At 34.9% G+C, this 13,301-nt stretch overlaps 2 protein-coding genes across 2 annotated transcripts; both read left to right on the top strand.

The window, feature by feature from the left end:
- The first annotated feature begins 1,609 nt into the window (after positions 1-1,609).
- LOC116018919 (pectinesterase 31-like) lies at positions 1,610-4,846 on the top strand. The gene is made up of 6 exons (XM_031258965.1): positions 1,610-1,947; positions 2,027-2,131; positions 2,267-2,344; positions 2,493-2,680; positions 3,953-4,126; positions 4,466-4,846. The coding sequence occupies exons 1-6, from the start codon at positions 1,705-1,707 to the stop codon at positions 4,626-4,628; spliced, it is 951 nt and encodes a 316-aa protein (XP_031114825.1). The 5' UTR covers positions 1,610-1,704; the 3' UTR covers positions 4,629-4,846.
- A 1,736-nt stretch (positions 4,847-6,582) lies between these two features.
- Positions 6,583-10,950, top strand: LOC116024582. Its single transcript, XM_031265542.1, has 6 exons — positions 6,583-7,227; positions 7,355-7,388; positions 8,264-9,110; positions 9,948-10,338; positions 10,762-10,795; positions 10,895-10,950. The coding sequence occupies exons 1-6, from the start codon at positions 6,583-6,585 to the stop codon at positions 10,948-10,950; spliced, it is 2,007 nt and encodes a 668-aa protein (XP_031121402.1).
- Positions 10,951-13,301: the final 2,351 nt, after the last annotated feature.

Raw genomic sequence — 13,301 nt, 5'->3', positions numbered from 1 at the left:
TTTTTTTTTTTTTTTTTTTTTTTTTTTTTTTTTTTTTTTTTTTCTATCCTGCATAAACTTTCAAAGATAAGGGGATGCTCTAATAATGGATGGCTCAAATAGGGAAAGCTTTACTAATAAACCCAACGGTTCGGTGTTATCAATTTGACTGGGTAGAATTATTTTCAATTTTAATCCTATATAGCTATTAGTTCATTTCACATTTTATTTTTAAGTGATTTTTTTTTGTTACATTTAGGTAGCGTTTGGTTCGAAATTTTTGTATTATATTATAAGATTTACTACTTATTATCAATGTTTGTTTATTTACTTTTGCAATCTTACAATTATTGGATTCAAATTTTTTAATAATTATAAAACACATTATAATTATCATTCCATACTTTTGAACAATGGAATAAAATTATGAATATTCAGTTCTACAATTATGAATATAGAGGTCTAAAATTGTGAATATAGAGTTCAAAAATTATAAATATAGATAAACGAATTCTGAAGACAAATGGTAAGGAAAGAAGTATTTTATTTTATTTTATTTTTTAAATTCAGATGGTGTCGTTTTAAAACAAAACAACGCCGTTTTGGACTTGCAAGGTGGACCCAGGTCCATGGCATAACAACGGCTAAAAGGTCTATAAAATCTATGTAATAGAGGTAATTGATTTCAAATCCATTTGTACTTCAAGTTATTGTATTCTATAACAAAAATAAAAATGTAATTAAAATTTGTTGTCCAAATATAATGCATAAAAATTTAACAAAGAAAGAATACAATTCAAAAATTAATTTAAAAGTATCATTTTTCATTCATATTTAAATAGAAAATTATTCACCAAAAATTTGATGTCAATTTCGTTTACAATTTTATTATCAATTACAATTAAGACCAATCTATGAATTCAAAAAAAAAAGTATCAAAGTATAAAAAATAATGGGTCACACTTGTGTGAGACCGTCTCACGGGTCCTTATTTCTGATACGGGTCGGGTCGGGTCGAAGCACCATGCAAATGTCACACTTGTATGTGCAAATGTCATACTTATATGCTCAAATATAATACTCCGTACTAATCAGGAATACAATTTTTATTACTTATAAGAGAAAAAGTATTACATTTTCAATAATAAGTAATGTTGACAAGTTTTCCTTACTTATAAGGAAAAATATAATACTTTTGAGGAAAAATGTAATACTTTTAAATCGAAATGTAAAGGTATTGTATTTTCCCTTATAAATATTACATTTACCCTTTTAAGTAACAATTTTTTTATTCATGATTAGTATTACATTTGAGCATATAAGTATGACATTTGTGCGTATAAGTGTTACATTTACATCTTGACTCGACCTGACCCGACACGTCTCATGATAAAACAGTTTCACACAAATTTTTACCAAAAATAATAGATCATATCTACCCTGGCCAGACATGGCCAAGACCGGCCATGCTCTAGCACACTCAATGATCATATTTAATTAATAAGTTTTTTTTCTTTTAATGCAAAACATACTCTTTTAATTTTTAAGAGTGAGAGAATTGAAAAAAAAAAAGAAAGAAAGAAAAAAAAAAAAAGAATTGCGGGACTTGGATAGCTAAGCTAACTCAAATGTGTTTGGTTCATGAGTTTAGAACGAAACACACCCTTGTAAGCGTACCAGTTTAGCACCACCTGCCCAACTGATTTCTAAATTGAAGAAGCAGAAATGTCGGCGATGGTAATGACGGTGGCGCAGGACGGGAGCGGAGATTTCCTGACGGTGCAGGAGGCTATAGATGTCGTGCCCTTCGGCAACACGCGTCGCACTGTCATTCGTGTGGCTCCCGGCATCTACAGCCAGCCGATTTACATCCCCAAGACCAAAAACCTCATAACCCTAGCCGGTCTCAGCCCCGAAGCCACTGTACTCACCTGGAATAACACCGCCACCAACATCGATCACCACCAGGTCCACTTCTCATCTCTGTGTTTGTGTGCGTCTGTGAAGTATCCATATGCTAAGTTTTTGTGAAATTAAATGTATTTAGCCTTCGAGGATAATTGGAACTGGAACATTTGGGTGTGGAAGCATAATAGTCGAAGGAGAAGATTTTATTGCTGAGAATGTCACTTTTGAGAACTCTGCTCCTGAGGTAACATTTCTCTCCCATGGCAAGAATCTTTCAAGATGGTGCTTTTACAGTTTCCACCTAATGCATACTTTTTTTTCTTAACCAAAGAATATATGCTGTGGGTATAATTAGTGCGCTCCAAAACAATTTGAACAGGGATCAGGACAGGCAGTGGCAATTAGAGTGACAGCTGATCGATGTGCTTTTTATAATTCCAGATTTCTTGGGTGGCAGGTATATTTACTGTAATGCTGTTGTTAGTTCAGATCTCGAGGGAATTCCATACCTGTTACAGAAGAAACATTTTCATTGGTTGAAATTCAGGTTTTATGTTATGTGTGAATATAGTATTTAAGTTTCCTTTCTGGCTAAACCTCCACAGGACACTTTGTATTTACATTATGGGAAGCAATATCTGAAAGATTGCTACATTGAAGGCAGTGTGGACTTTATTTTTGGTAATAGCACTGCATTATTGGAGCACTGTCATATCCATTGCAAATCAGCTGGTTTCATTACTGCACAGAGTAGAAAATCTTCTCAGGAGACAACTGGCTATGTATTCTTAAGGTTTGTCATTAATTGGTATTCAATTTGATTCTTTGGGCTGAAATTGTTTGAGAAAGCATAGAGCGGATACTACCTTGTAAAAAATAATAATTATTATTATTTTATTTTATTTTTGTTTACTTGTGGTTCAAATGCTCAACAAGTCATAATATCTTTTACTTTCTTGAAACTAAAAAAAGATTGAAATTCTGTAGTAGTCATGTTCCTTCATTTTGTTAGAACTTCTGTGACCACACGGCATTGGTGCTGCATAAGGCCTGTGAGCAGGGGTATGACATATAAAAAGAGGATATTTTTGTAACATGCTAACACATTAAATGCCTACCAAGCTTTTGGCAAATGTTGCTTGTTTTGTGCCACACTCTCTTCCATATGTTGAAAATATATTTACAATAATTTAGTTTGTTCACCATAATATCATCTCTATATATGAAACCCTGTGTTCTTTGTTTAAGCATAGTTTTGTTTTTGTTTTTGTTTTGTTTTGTTTTTGTTTTTGTTTTTGTTTTTTGTTTTACTGTTAGCATACGTGAAATTGATTCTTATTTCAATGCATAGCAAATGCATCTATATGAAGGTGTAATTGGTTTTGATTACCCTCTTTAAAATATTGGCCCTGTTTGGTAAAATAATTAACTTATCAGCCAATTTTGACTTATTTGACCACTATTAGTTGTTTGACTTGGTTAAAAAATCAATATAAATGTTTGGTTAATCAATTTTTTTATAACTCTAAAATGCTAAAATTCAAAAAGTTGCTCAAAACAACTTTTTCAATTAGCTTTTTGAGAAAGGAAATTATGCCAAACAACTATCAACTAACAACTAATTTACCAAAAACCTTTCTACAATCAGTTTATGTTGTCAACTAGTTATACACTCTAACCCAATCAGCTAACCGCTATCAGCTAATACCCATTTACCAAACAGGGCCATAATTATCAAATTGCACAGTTAGAATTTAGACAAACCAATGAAAAGACAATTTACGAGGAAAGAGAAGAGAAACAAAGAGGGACTTGATAACATTGAGACAATAGTTGCAAAAGAACTTGGGTGGGTGGTTAAGTTTAAGAAACCTCCCTCTATGAATATATATGTTTAGCATTTGACTAGAAAATGGCAGCAAAATAAGTTTATAGAGATGCCTACTCATCTGAATAGTTATGTTATTACAGGTTCTCTTTTCTATGATTTTCCTCAGTTCTGAGACTGTGTTGTTTTTCTTTTTTAATGAGATGTCCTCTATTGTACTCCATGACATTTATGCAGATGCGTGATCACTGGTAATGGAGGGACATTTTACACGCATCTTGGGCGGCCATGGGGACCTTTTGGGCGGGTGGTTTTTGCACACACCTATATGGATTCTTGCATTAAAGAAGTTGGTTGGCATAATTGGGGCAAGACTGAAAATGAGAGGACTGCTTGCTTTTACGAGTATAGGTAAGCGTTTTCAAATTCGTTGAATGTAGATGGTTTATTGTTTGTACTAAGACTCAATATGTACGTGCATACAACACAATACACACAGACATGTGGATACATAATTACAAATGTTAGTAAGATAAAATGTTACAAAATCTTACCTGAAATAAGTTTTATTTTGAAGTCAAATTGCAGTTTCTTTGTTGTTTCCCTTGATAAAAGGAATAATACCAGTTGTGTTGTGTTGGTTCTGTAGTGGCAAAACTTGTCCTAAATTATCATATACTGGACCTAATTGTTTACTTGTTTAATTGCATCACCTGAATATTTGAATTGGATGCTATGAACCGCTTGCAGGTGTTTTGGGCCTGGTAGTTGCCCTGCAAAGCGGGCAACATGGGGAAGAGAGCTGTTGGAAGAAGAGGCTGAGGAATTTCTGCTGCATGGCTTCATAGATCCAGATCCCGAAAGGCCTTGGTTAGCTCGGAGGATGGGTTTGCGCGTACCGTATTCAGCATAAATCCATGCATTGTAAGAAAGGGTTACCAAGTGTTTTATAACCTCATATGAACCTATCCAGTAACTTGTAGTTCCTGCTATTTACAAGTTGCTGCTCCTGTCTACGTGGTGTACATACGTGAGCTTTTGTTTTGTTTTTTTTGTTCTCCAAAATTCAATGCAAAGTGCAATAATATAATTTTGAAATTCTGTTTATGTATGTTATGTCAACATAATTAATTTGGATTGCAATTATTTATACGAAACAGACTTCTCTATAGCTGTAGAAGAAGAAAATTATAAGAATAAGGTTCAAATTACCCATTGAACGTAATCTGAAAGTGTAATTAGGTTACTGAACGAAAAAAAAGTGTAATTAGGCCACTGAAGACTCTAAGTATAGACAATTTCACCTGATAGCAGATCACCATTCATTTCTTTCGGTTATAATTAAATTAATTTTTATTTAAAAATTATTTTAATAATTTTTTTAATAAAAAAGTAATAAAATAAAGTCGTCGAAGGACCTGCCCTGTCTTTGTCTCCCATCGGAAACAAAGACAGGTCGACGAAGGAGGGGGTGGCCGCGTTTTTTTTTAATTACTAAATAATTATTAAATATAAATTAATTACTAAATAATTATTAAATATAAATTAATTTAATTATAACCAAAAGAAATAGATGGTCACCTGCTAACAGGTGAAATTGCATACATTTGGAGTGTTCAGTGGCCTAATTGTACTTTTTTTTTTGGGATTAAGTGCCTTAATTGTATTTTTAGGTTATGTTCAGTCGCAAATTATACCATGCATCGTGGTGGACGTAGCATTGTGCGCCAGGAATTAAAACGTCGTCGTATTGTCCAGTAGGCAGTAAGTGGACGTTATTTTGGGAATCACGTCCGTTTCCTCCGTTAACTTCCTAATATATATATATATATATATATATATATATATATATATATAAAGAAACAGTGAATTTGAATTGTTTGTGTTGTGGCGGTTATGGCGATCTTCTTCTCCGATTTGTGAACTCACGAATAACAAATATACAGTCGTAGCTCTTGGATTCTCAGGCATTAGGATATGCAAGGCGTCAATTCGCAGTAGGAGGTGGTTGCGACTGAAGAACTCGATGATCCGGTTGGATTGGCTATTTCAGGCGATCGTAATCCAGGTTTTTTATGTTTGATTTTGTGATTTCATTTGTGTTTATGAAAATCATTGAATTCGTATGCTTTGATTCGTGTGTTTTGGTTATATAATACTGGTTTTAGGATTGTTTTATGATACAACTATGCGATTGGAAGGGTAGAAGATGAGTTTTGTGTATTTGTGTGGATATTATGTGTATTCCTTTATGAGTTTTGTGTATTTGTGTGGATATTATGTGTATTCCTTTAATGAACTTGTGTATTTGTGTGGATATTATGTGTATTCCTTTAATGAACTGTGAGTATTTCATGGATATTATGTGTATTCCTTTAATGAACTGTGAGTATTTCAGGCAATGTTTCTGTGTATTCATTGTGAACTGTGAGTATTTCAGGCAATGTTTCTGTGTATTCATTGTTGTTGTATGTAAAACAGAGGGTGATGTGTGTTTTGTATTTTGGTGTTCCAATATTCTGTGTATTCTAGTTATACACTATGTGTATTGTAGGCATGTATTCTGTGTATTGACTGTAGGGGTACTTAAACACTGTGTTTTTGCAGCTGATCAGGACTTGTTAGGGGTGTCAGTGAGTTCTATTGATGAAGCATATGAGGTTTATAATGATTATGCTTTCAGGCTAGGTTTTAGTGTGAGGAGGGGTAAGCAAAGATATAGTGCTGGTACAAAATAATTGAAGATGAAGGAGTTTAATTGTTCAAAGTCTGGGTTTAAAAGGGTTTTAAGAAATGAAAGTTATTTAAAAGTTGATGTACGGACAGGTTGTCGTGCATCTGTTCAATTTGATTTAGATGGGAATGGGATGTGGACTGTGACAAAGCACCAGAAGCTTCATAATCATGAGTTTGTTCCAACGACCAAGAGTTATCTTCTACGGTCACATAGATCAGTGTCTAGAAATCATCTTTCCTACCTAAAGGATTTGAAGAAGAGCGGTGTTTGTGTGGCTGATGATTTACGGTTTCTTAAAACACAATCAGGGGGGTCACCACTCGTTGGTTTTACAAGCAGGGATGCATATAACTCGCTGTGCACTGATGTATTGAACAATTTGGATGGAACCGACTCAAACACATTAATTGAAATATTTAGACAAAGGCAGTCAAGTGAAAAGAATTTTTTCTTTGATTTCGAAGTGGATGATGAGTCAAGGTTGTGCAGCTTTTTTTGGAGAGATGGGAAAATGATGCGAGACTATGAATTGTTTGGAGATTTGTTAGTTCACGATACGACGTATCGTACTAACAAATATGATATGATTTGTGGTCCATTCGTTGGTATGAACCATCACTGTATGAACGTCATGTTTGGATGTGGTTTTTTGTTGAACGAGAGGATTGAGTCGTTCGTATGGTTGTTTAGGTCATTTTTAAGATCAATGAATGGGAAAAGTCCCCAAAGTATAATGACCGATCAATGCGCTGCCATGGCTGCTGCTATTTCCCAAGTTTTTCCAACCTCAAGACATCGCCTATGTATATGGCATATCGGTGAGAATTCAAAGAAGCACATCAAGGGACTAAGAAATCAAAAAGATTTTCTAGACATATTCAATTGTCTGTTGAAACATACAGATACGGAGGCAGAGTTTGAGCTTTATTGGACAAGGTATGCTTTCATTAAAAATTCTGTGTATTGGTGATGGTATTTATGTTTATTTAGTTATAGTATTCTGTGTATTATATTTTTCCCAATTGCTTGCATTAGTATACAGAGTTGGCAATTCTCACCCAGATTATGTGTATTCTCTTGATATATTCTGAGTATTGTAGTGTTAGAGTATGTTTATTCTGTTGATTCTATGCTTTCATTCCCATGCCTTCATATCTGATAATACTCCCCTTATATTCTGTGTATTCAATTGAATGATCCTGTGTATTTGTATATGAGAGTCTGTGTATGCATTATAGTATATGAATAGGTGTAGTTAATATATATGTTATGGTATTCCAGGATGGTCACAACATACAAATGCCATAATAATTCTTGGATTGAAAAGCTGTATCAATGTAGAGAAAAATGGTGCCCTGCATTTAACAAAGATTATTTTTTTGGTGGTATTTTATCTTCACAANTAATGAACTGTGAGTATTTCAGGCAATGTTTCTGTGTATTCATTGTTGTTGTATGTAAAACAGAGGGTGATGTGTGTTTTGTATTTTGGTGTTCCAATATTCTGTGTATTCTAGTTATACACTATGTGTATTGTAGGCATGTATTCTGTGTATTGACTGTAGGGGTACTTAAACACTGTGTTTTTGCAGCTGATCAGGACTTGTTAGGGGTGTCAGTGAGTTCTATTGATGAAGCATATGAGGTTTATAATGATTATGCTTTCAGGCTAGGTTTTAGTGTGAGGAGGGGTAAGCAAAGATATAGTGCTGGTACAAAATAATTGAAGATGAAGGAGTTTAATTGTTCAAAGTCTGGGTTTAAAAGGGTTTTAAGAAATGAAAGTTATTTAAAAGTTGATGTACGGACAGGTTGTCGTGCATCTGTTCAATTTGATTTAGATGGGAATGGGATGTGGACTGTGACAAAGCACCAGAAGCTTCATAATCATGAGTTTGTTCCAACGACCAAGAGTTATCTTCTACGGTCACATAGATCAGTGTCTAGAAATCATCTTTCCTACCTAAAGGATTTGAAGAAGAGCGGTGTTTGTGTGGCTGATGATTTACGGTTTCTTAAAACACAATCAGGGGGGTCACCACTCGTTGGTTTTACAAGCAGGGATGCATATAACTCGCTGTGCACTGATGTATTGAACAATTTGGATGGAACCGACTCAAACACATTAATTGAAATATTTAGACAAAGGCAGTCAAGTGAAAAGAATTTTTTCTTTGATTTCGAAGTGGATGATGAGTCAAGGTTGTGCAGCTTTTTTTGGAGAGATGGGAAAATGATGCGAGACTATGAATTGTTTGGAGATTTGTTAGTTCACGATACGACGTATCGTACTAACAAATATGATATGATTTGTGGTCCATTCGTTGGTATGAACCATCACTGTATGAACGTCATGTTTGGATGTGGTTTTTTGTTGAACGAGAGGATTGAGTCGTTCGTATGGTTGTTTAGGTCATTTTTAAGATCAATGAATGGGAAAAGTCCCCAAAGTATAATGACCGATCAATGCGCTGCCATGGCTGCTGCTATTTCCCAAGTTTTTCCAACCTCAAGACATCGCCTATGTATATGGCATATCGGTGAGAATTCAAAGAAGCACATCAAGGGACTAAGAAATCAAAAAGATTTTCTAGACATATTCAATTGTCTGTTGAAACATACAGATACGGAGGCAGAGTTTGAGCTTTATTGGACAAGGTATGCTTTCATTAAAAATTCTGTGTATTGGTGATGGTATTTATGTTTATTTAGTTATAGTATTCTGTGTATTATATTTTTCCCAATTGCTTGCATTAGTATACAGAGTTGGCAATTCTCACCCAGATTATGTGTATTCTCTTGATATATTCTGAGTATTGTAGTGTTAGAGTATGTTTATTCTGTTGATTCTATGCTTTCATTCCCATGCCTTCATATCTGATAATACTCCCCTTATATTCTGTGTATTCAATTGAATGATCCTGTGTATTTGTATATGAGAGTCTGTGTATGCATTATAGTATATGAATAGGTGTAGTTAATATATATGTTATGGTATTCCAGGATGGTCACAACATACAAATGCCATAATAATTCTTGGATTGAAAAGCTGTATCAATGTAGAGAAAAATGGTGCCCTGCATTTAACAAAGATTATTTTTTTGGTGGTATTTTATCTTCACAAAGGAGTGAAACCACAAATCACTCTATTTCTAGAAGGTTATCCAAGACTGCTGAGCTATGTGATTTCTATAGCTCATTTGTTGGTGTTGTTTCGGAGTGGAGGAGTAGAGAGAACGGGGAAGATGTCCGGTGTTCCTAAGGTGTACCTACAATGGCTATGGATCACATTAAGATTCTTTCACACGCTAGGGATATTTATACGATTGAGATATATTACTTGTTCGAAGAGCAGTTTTTGAAAGGGGCATCATGCTATCAAGAGTGTGTTCAATTTGAAGGTGGTGTGTATAAGTATCACGTCTGGAGGCCGGAGGTTGATATTATTAGGCATGAAGTGATTTTTAACGTTAGAGAGTTAGATATTTGGTGCAGTTGCAAGCTGTTCACTGAAACCGGGATCTTATGCTGTCACTGTTTACGCATTTTAAACGTGCATTGTGTGTCTGAAGTTCCAAATAAATATATTCTGAAGAGATGGACTAAAAGAGTTTTGGAAGACGAGAATGCTGGTATTATCCCCCCATCTCAGTGCTTTAATGTTCCCTCTTCTGTTTGGACTTTAGAGATCACTAGGAAATTTCAGAAGTTGGTTGTTTATTGCCAAGAAAACAGCGAAGCACGCAAAATTTTTGAGCAAGCAGTGTTAGATGCCAAGAGAAAAGTTGAACATGAGTATGGCCCTATTTTCTTCGAAGGTGAAGATTGTGATGTGGAATCGTCGAGCGGTGTTATAAAGGATCCATCAAACAGGCGATTGAAAGGGGTACGCAATAGGAGGGTGACTAGTGTGATTGAAAAGAAATACAAGAAAGCAAGGGGTCGAAAGCAGCTTGCTCATATAGCTGCATCTAAAACAAAATCGATGGGGCANTTTGTGGTCCATTCGTTGGTATGAACCATCACTGTATGAACGTCATGTTTGGATGTGGTTTTTTGTTGAACGAGAGGATTGAGTCGTTCGTATGGTTGTTTAGGTCATTTTTAAGATCAATGAATGGGAAAAGTCCCCAAAGTATAATGACCGATCAATGCGCTGCCATGGCTGCTGCTATTTCCCAAGTTTTTCCAACCTCAAGACATCGCCTATGTATATGGCATATCGGTGAGAATTCAAAGAAGCACATCAAGGGACTAAGAAATCAAAAAGATTTTCTAGACATATTCAATTGTCTGTTGAAACATACAGATACGGAGGCAGAGTTTGAGCTTTATTGGACAAGGTATGCTTTCATTAAAAATTCTGTGTATTGGTGATGGTATTTATGTTTATTTAGTTATAGTATTCTGTGTATTATATTTTTCCCAATTGCTTGCATTAGTATACAGAGTTGGCAATTCTCACCCAGATTATGTGTATTCTCTTGATATATTCTGAGTATTGTAGTGTTAGAGTATGTTTATTCTGTTGATTCTATGCTTTCATTCCCATGCCTTCATATCTGATAATACTCCCCTTATATTCTGTGTATTCAATTGAATGATCCTGTGTATTTGTATATGAGAGTCTGTGTATGCATTATAGTATATGAATAGGTGTAGTTAATATATATGTTATGGTATTCCAGGATGGTCACAACATACAAATGCCATAATAATTCTTGGATTGAAAAGCTGTATCAATGTAGAGAAAAATGGTGCCCTGCATTTAACAAAGATTATTTTTTTGGTGGTATTTTATCTTCACAAAGGAGTGAAACCACAAATCACTCTATTTCTAGAAGGTTATCCAAGACTGCTGAGCTATGTGATTTCTATAGCTCATTTGTTGGTGTTGTTTCGGAGTGGAGGAGTAGAGAGAACGGGGAAGATGTCCGGTGTTCCTAAGGTGTACCTACAATGGCTATGGATCACATTAAGATTCTTTCACACGCTAGGGATATTTATACGATTGAGATATATTACTTGTTCGAAGAGCAGTTTTTGAAAGGGGCATCATGCTATCAAGAGTGTGTTCAATTTGAAGGTGGTGTGTATAAGTATCACGTCTGGAGGCCGGAGGTTGATATTATTAGGCATGAAGTGATTTTTAACGTTAGAGAGTTAGATATTTGGTGCAGTTGCAAGCTGTTCACTGAAACCGGGATCTTATGCTGTCACTGTTTACGCATTTTAAACGTGCATTGTGTGTCTGAAGTTCCAAATAAATATATTCTGAAGAGATGGACTAAAAGAGTTTTGGAAGACGAGAATGCTGGTATTATCCCCCCATCTCAGTGCTTTAATGTTCCCTCTTCTGTTTGGACTTTAGAGATCACTAGGAAATTTCAGAAGTTGGTTGTTTATTGCCAAGAAAACAGCGAAGCACGCAAAATTTTTGAGCAAGCAGTGTTAGATGCCAAGAGAAAAGTTGAACATGAGTATGGCCCTATTTTCTTCGAAGGTGAAGATTGTGATGTGGAATCGTCGAGCGGTGTTATAAAGGATCCATCAAACAGGCGATTGAAAGGGGTACGCAATAGGAGGGTGACTAGTGTGATTGAAAAGAAATACAAGAAAGCAAGGGGTCGAAAGCAGCTTGCTCATATAGCTGCATCTAAAGCAAGGGGTCGAAAGCAGCTTGCTCATATAGCTGCATCTAAAACAAAATCTCGAAAGCAGCTTGCTCATATAGCTGCATCTAAAACAAAATCGCGAAAGCAGCTTGCTCATATAGCTGCATCTAAAACAAAATCGATGGGGCAGTCTCAAGTTGAAGATGCTATTTCTAATATTGCTAGTAATGGATACCTGGTGCATCCAATGTCTGGAGGTTCAACTTTTTGTCATTTTAGGTCAAATTCAAATCAAGAGGACAATTAGAGTGTCTTAATGTTTGTTAGTTTTGTTTTTTCAAGACATGCAGTTGTACTTTTTATACGCAAAACTATTACAAGTAATACACAGACTGTTTCCGCAAGATACACAGAATTATTTACCAAAACAACAGAAACCATTTGGTGTTATTTCTTTATATTGCACTCTGTAATACACAGAGTGATACTATGTAATACACAGAACAGTACTGCCGAATACACAGAATATGAATTGCACTCTGTAATATGTTTTTAGAGTTAGAAGACAGAGGTGGAAGCCATGGTTTAGCATCAGGGTTTAGGGTTTAGCACCCAGTACTATGTATACATATATATTGTTGAATACACAGAGTTGAAGTCAATAATACACAGAATATTACTATGTAATACACAGAATACTATTATGTGGTATGGTTTTAGGGGTTAAGGTTTAGTCTTAGAGGTATGGGTTACCATTAACTGAATACACAGAAGGACAACATGTAATACACATAATGTTACCGCGTAATACACAGAATATATAATTGAAGTCATTCTTGGAATAAGTTTTGTAATCAACAGAATAAACTTAATAGATATGGCACCCTATAATATAAGATGTGACAAAAAGCTTTTTTTCATTTCAGAGTTAGAGTAGTTTCCAAAATAAAGAACACATCTCAGACACTTGTTTCAATTTCAGTTTACAGGAATCAACATCTTTACAAACACGGTCACTTTGATTGTTTGTAGATTTCTTTGGCTGCATTTGTCACCTTTGGTAGAAGGGTATTCCATTCTGACATGAGTATGGTTGCGGCATATTTAGCTCTCAGTGATGTGAGGAATGTATTCTGGAAAAATAGAATGCAAAATTAATTAGAAATGAATTGTTAAATATTTTAATATGGAAGAAAGTTGAAAGAATAGTTTTATACTCACATCTTCAGGGCCT

Source organism: Ipomoea triloba, chromosome 1, assembly GCF_003576645.1.
Source record: "Ipomoea triloba cultivar NCNSP0323 chromosome 1, ASM357664v1".
Lineage (NCBI taxonomy): Eukaryota > Viridiplantae > Streptophyta > Magnoliopsida > Solanales > Convolvulaceae > Ipomoea > Ipomoea triloba.
Note: the sequence above shows the minus strand (reverse complement) of the source record. Positions and strands in the feature narration are given on the sequence as shown.

Bases quoted from the DNA above. Each gene is read 5' to 3' on its own strand.
- LOC116018919 (XM_031258965.1), top strand. From the start codon at position 1,705: ATGTCGGCGATGGTAATGACGGTGGCGCAGGACGGGAGCGGAGATTTC. The intron at 1,948-2,026 runs GTCCACTTCTCA...AAATGTATTTAG, and splicing joins CCAACATCGATCACCACCAG to CCTTCGAGGATAATTGGAAC. The intron at 2,345-2,492 runs GTATATTTACTG...AAACCTCCACAG, and splicing joins CCAGATTTCTTGGGTGGCAG to GACACTTTGTATTTACATTA.
- LOC116024582 (XM_031265542.1), top strand. From the start codon at position 6,583: ATGTGGACTGTGACAAAGCACCAGAAGCTTCATAATCATGAGTTTGTT. The intron at 7,389-8,263 runs GTATGCTTTCAT...ATGTACGGACAG, and splicing joins TTTGAGCTTTATTGGACAAG to GTTGTCGTGCATCTGTTCAA. The intron at 9,111-9,947 runs GTATGCTTTCAT...TATTTGGTGCAG, and splicing joins TTTGAGCTTTATTGGACAAG to TTGCAAGCTGTTCACTGAAA.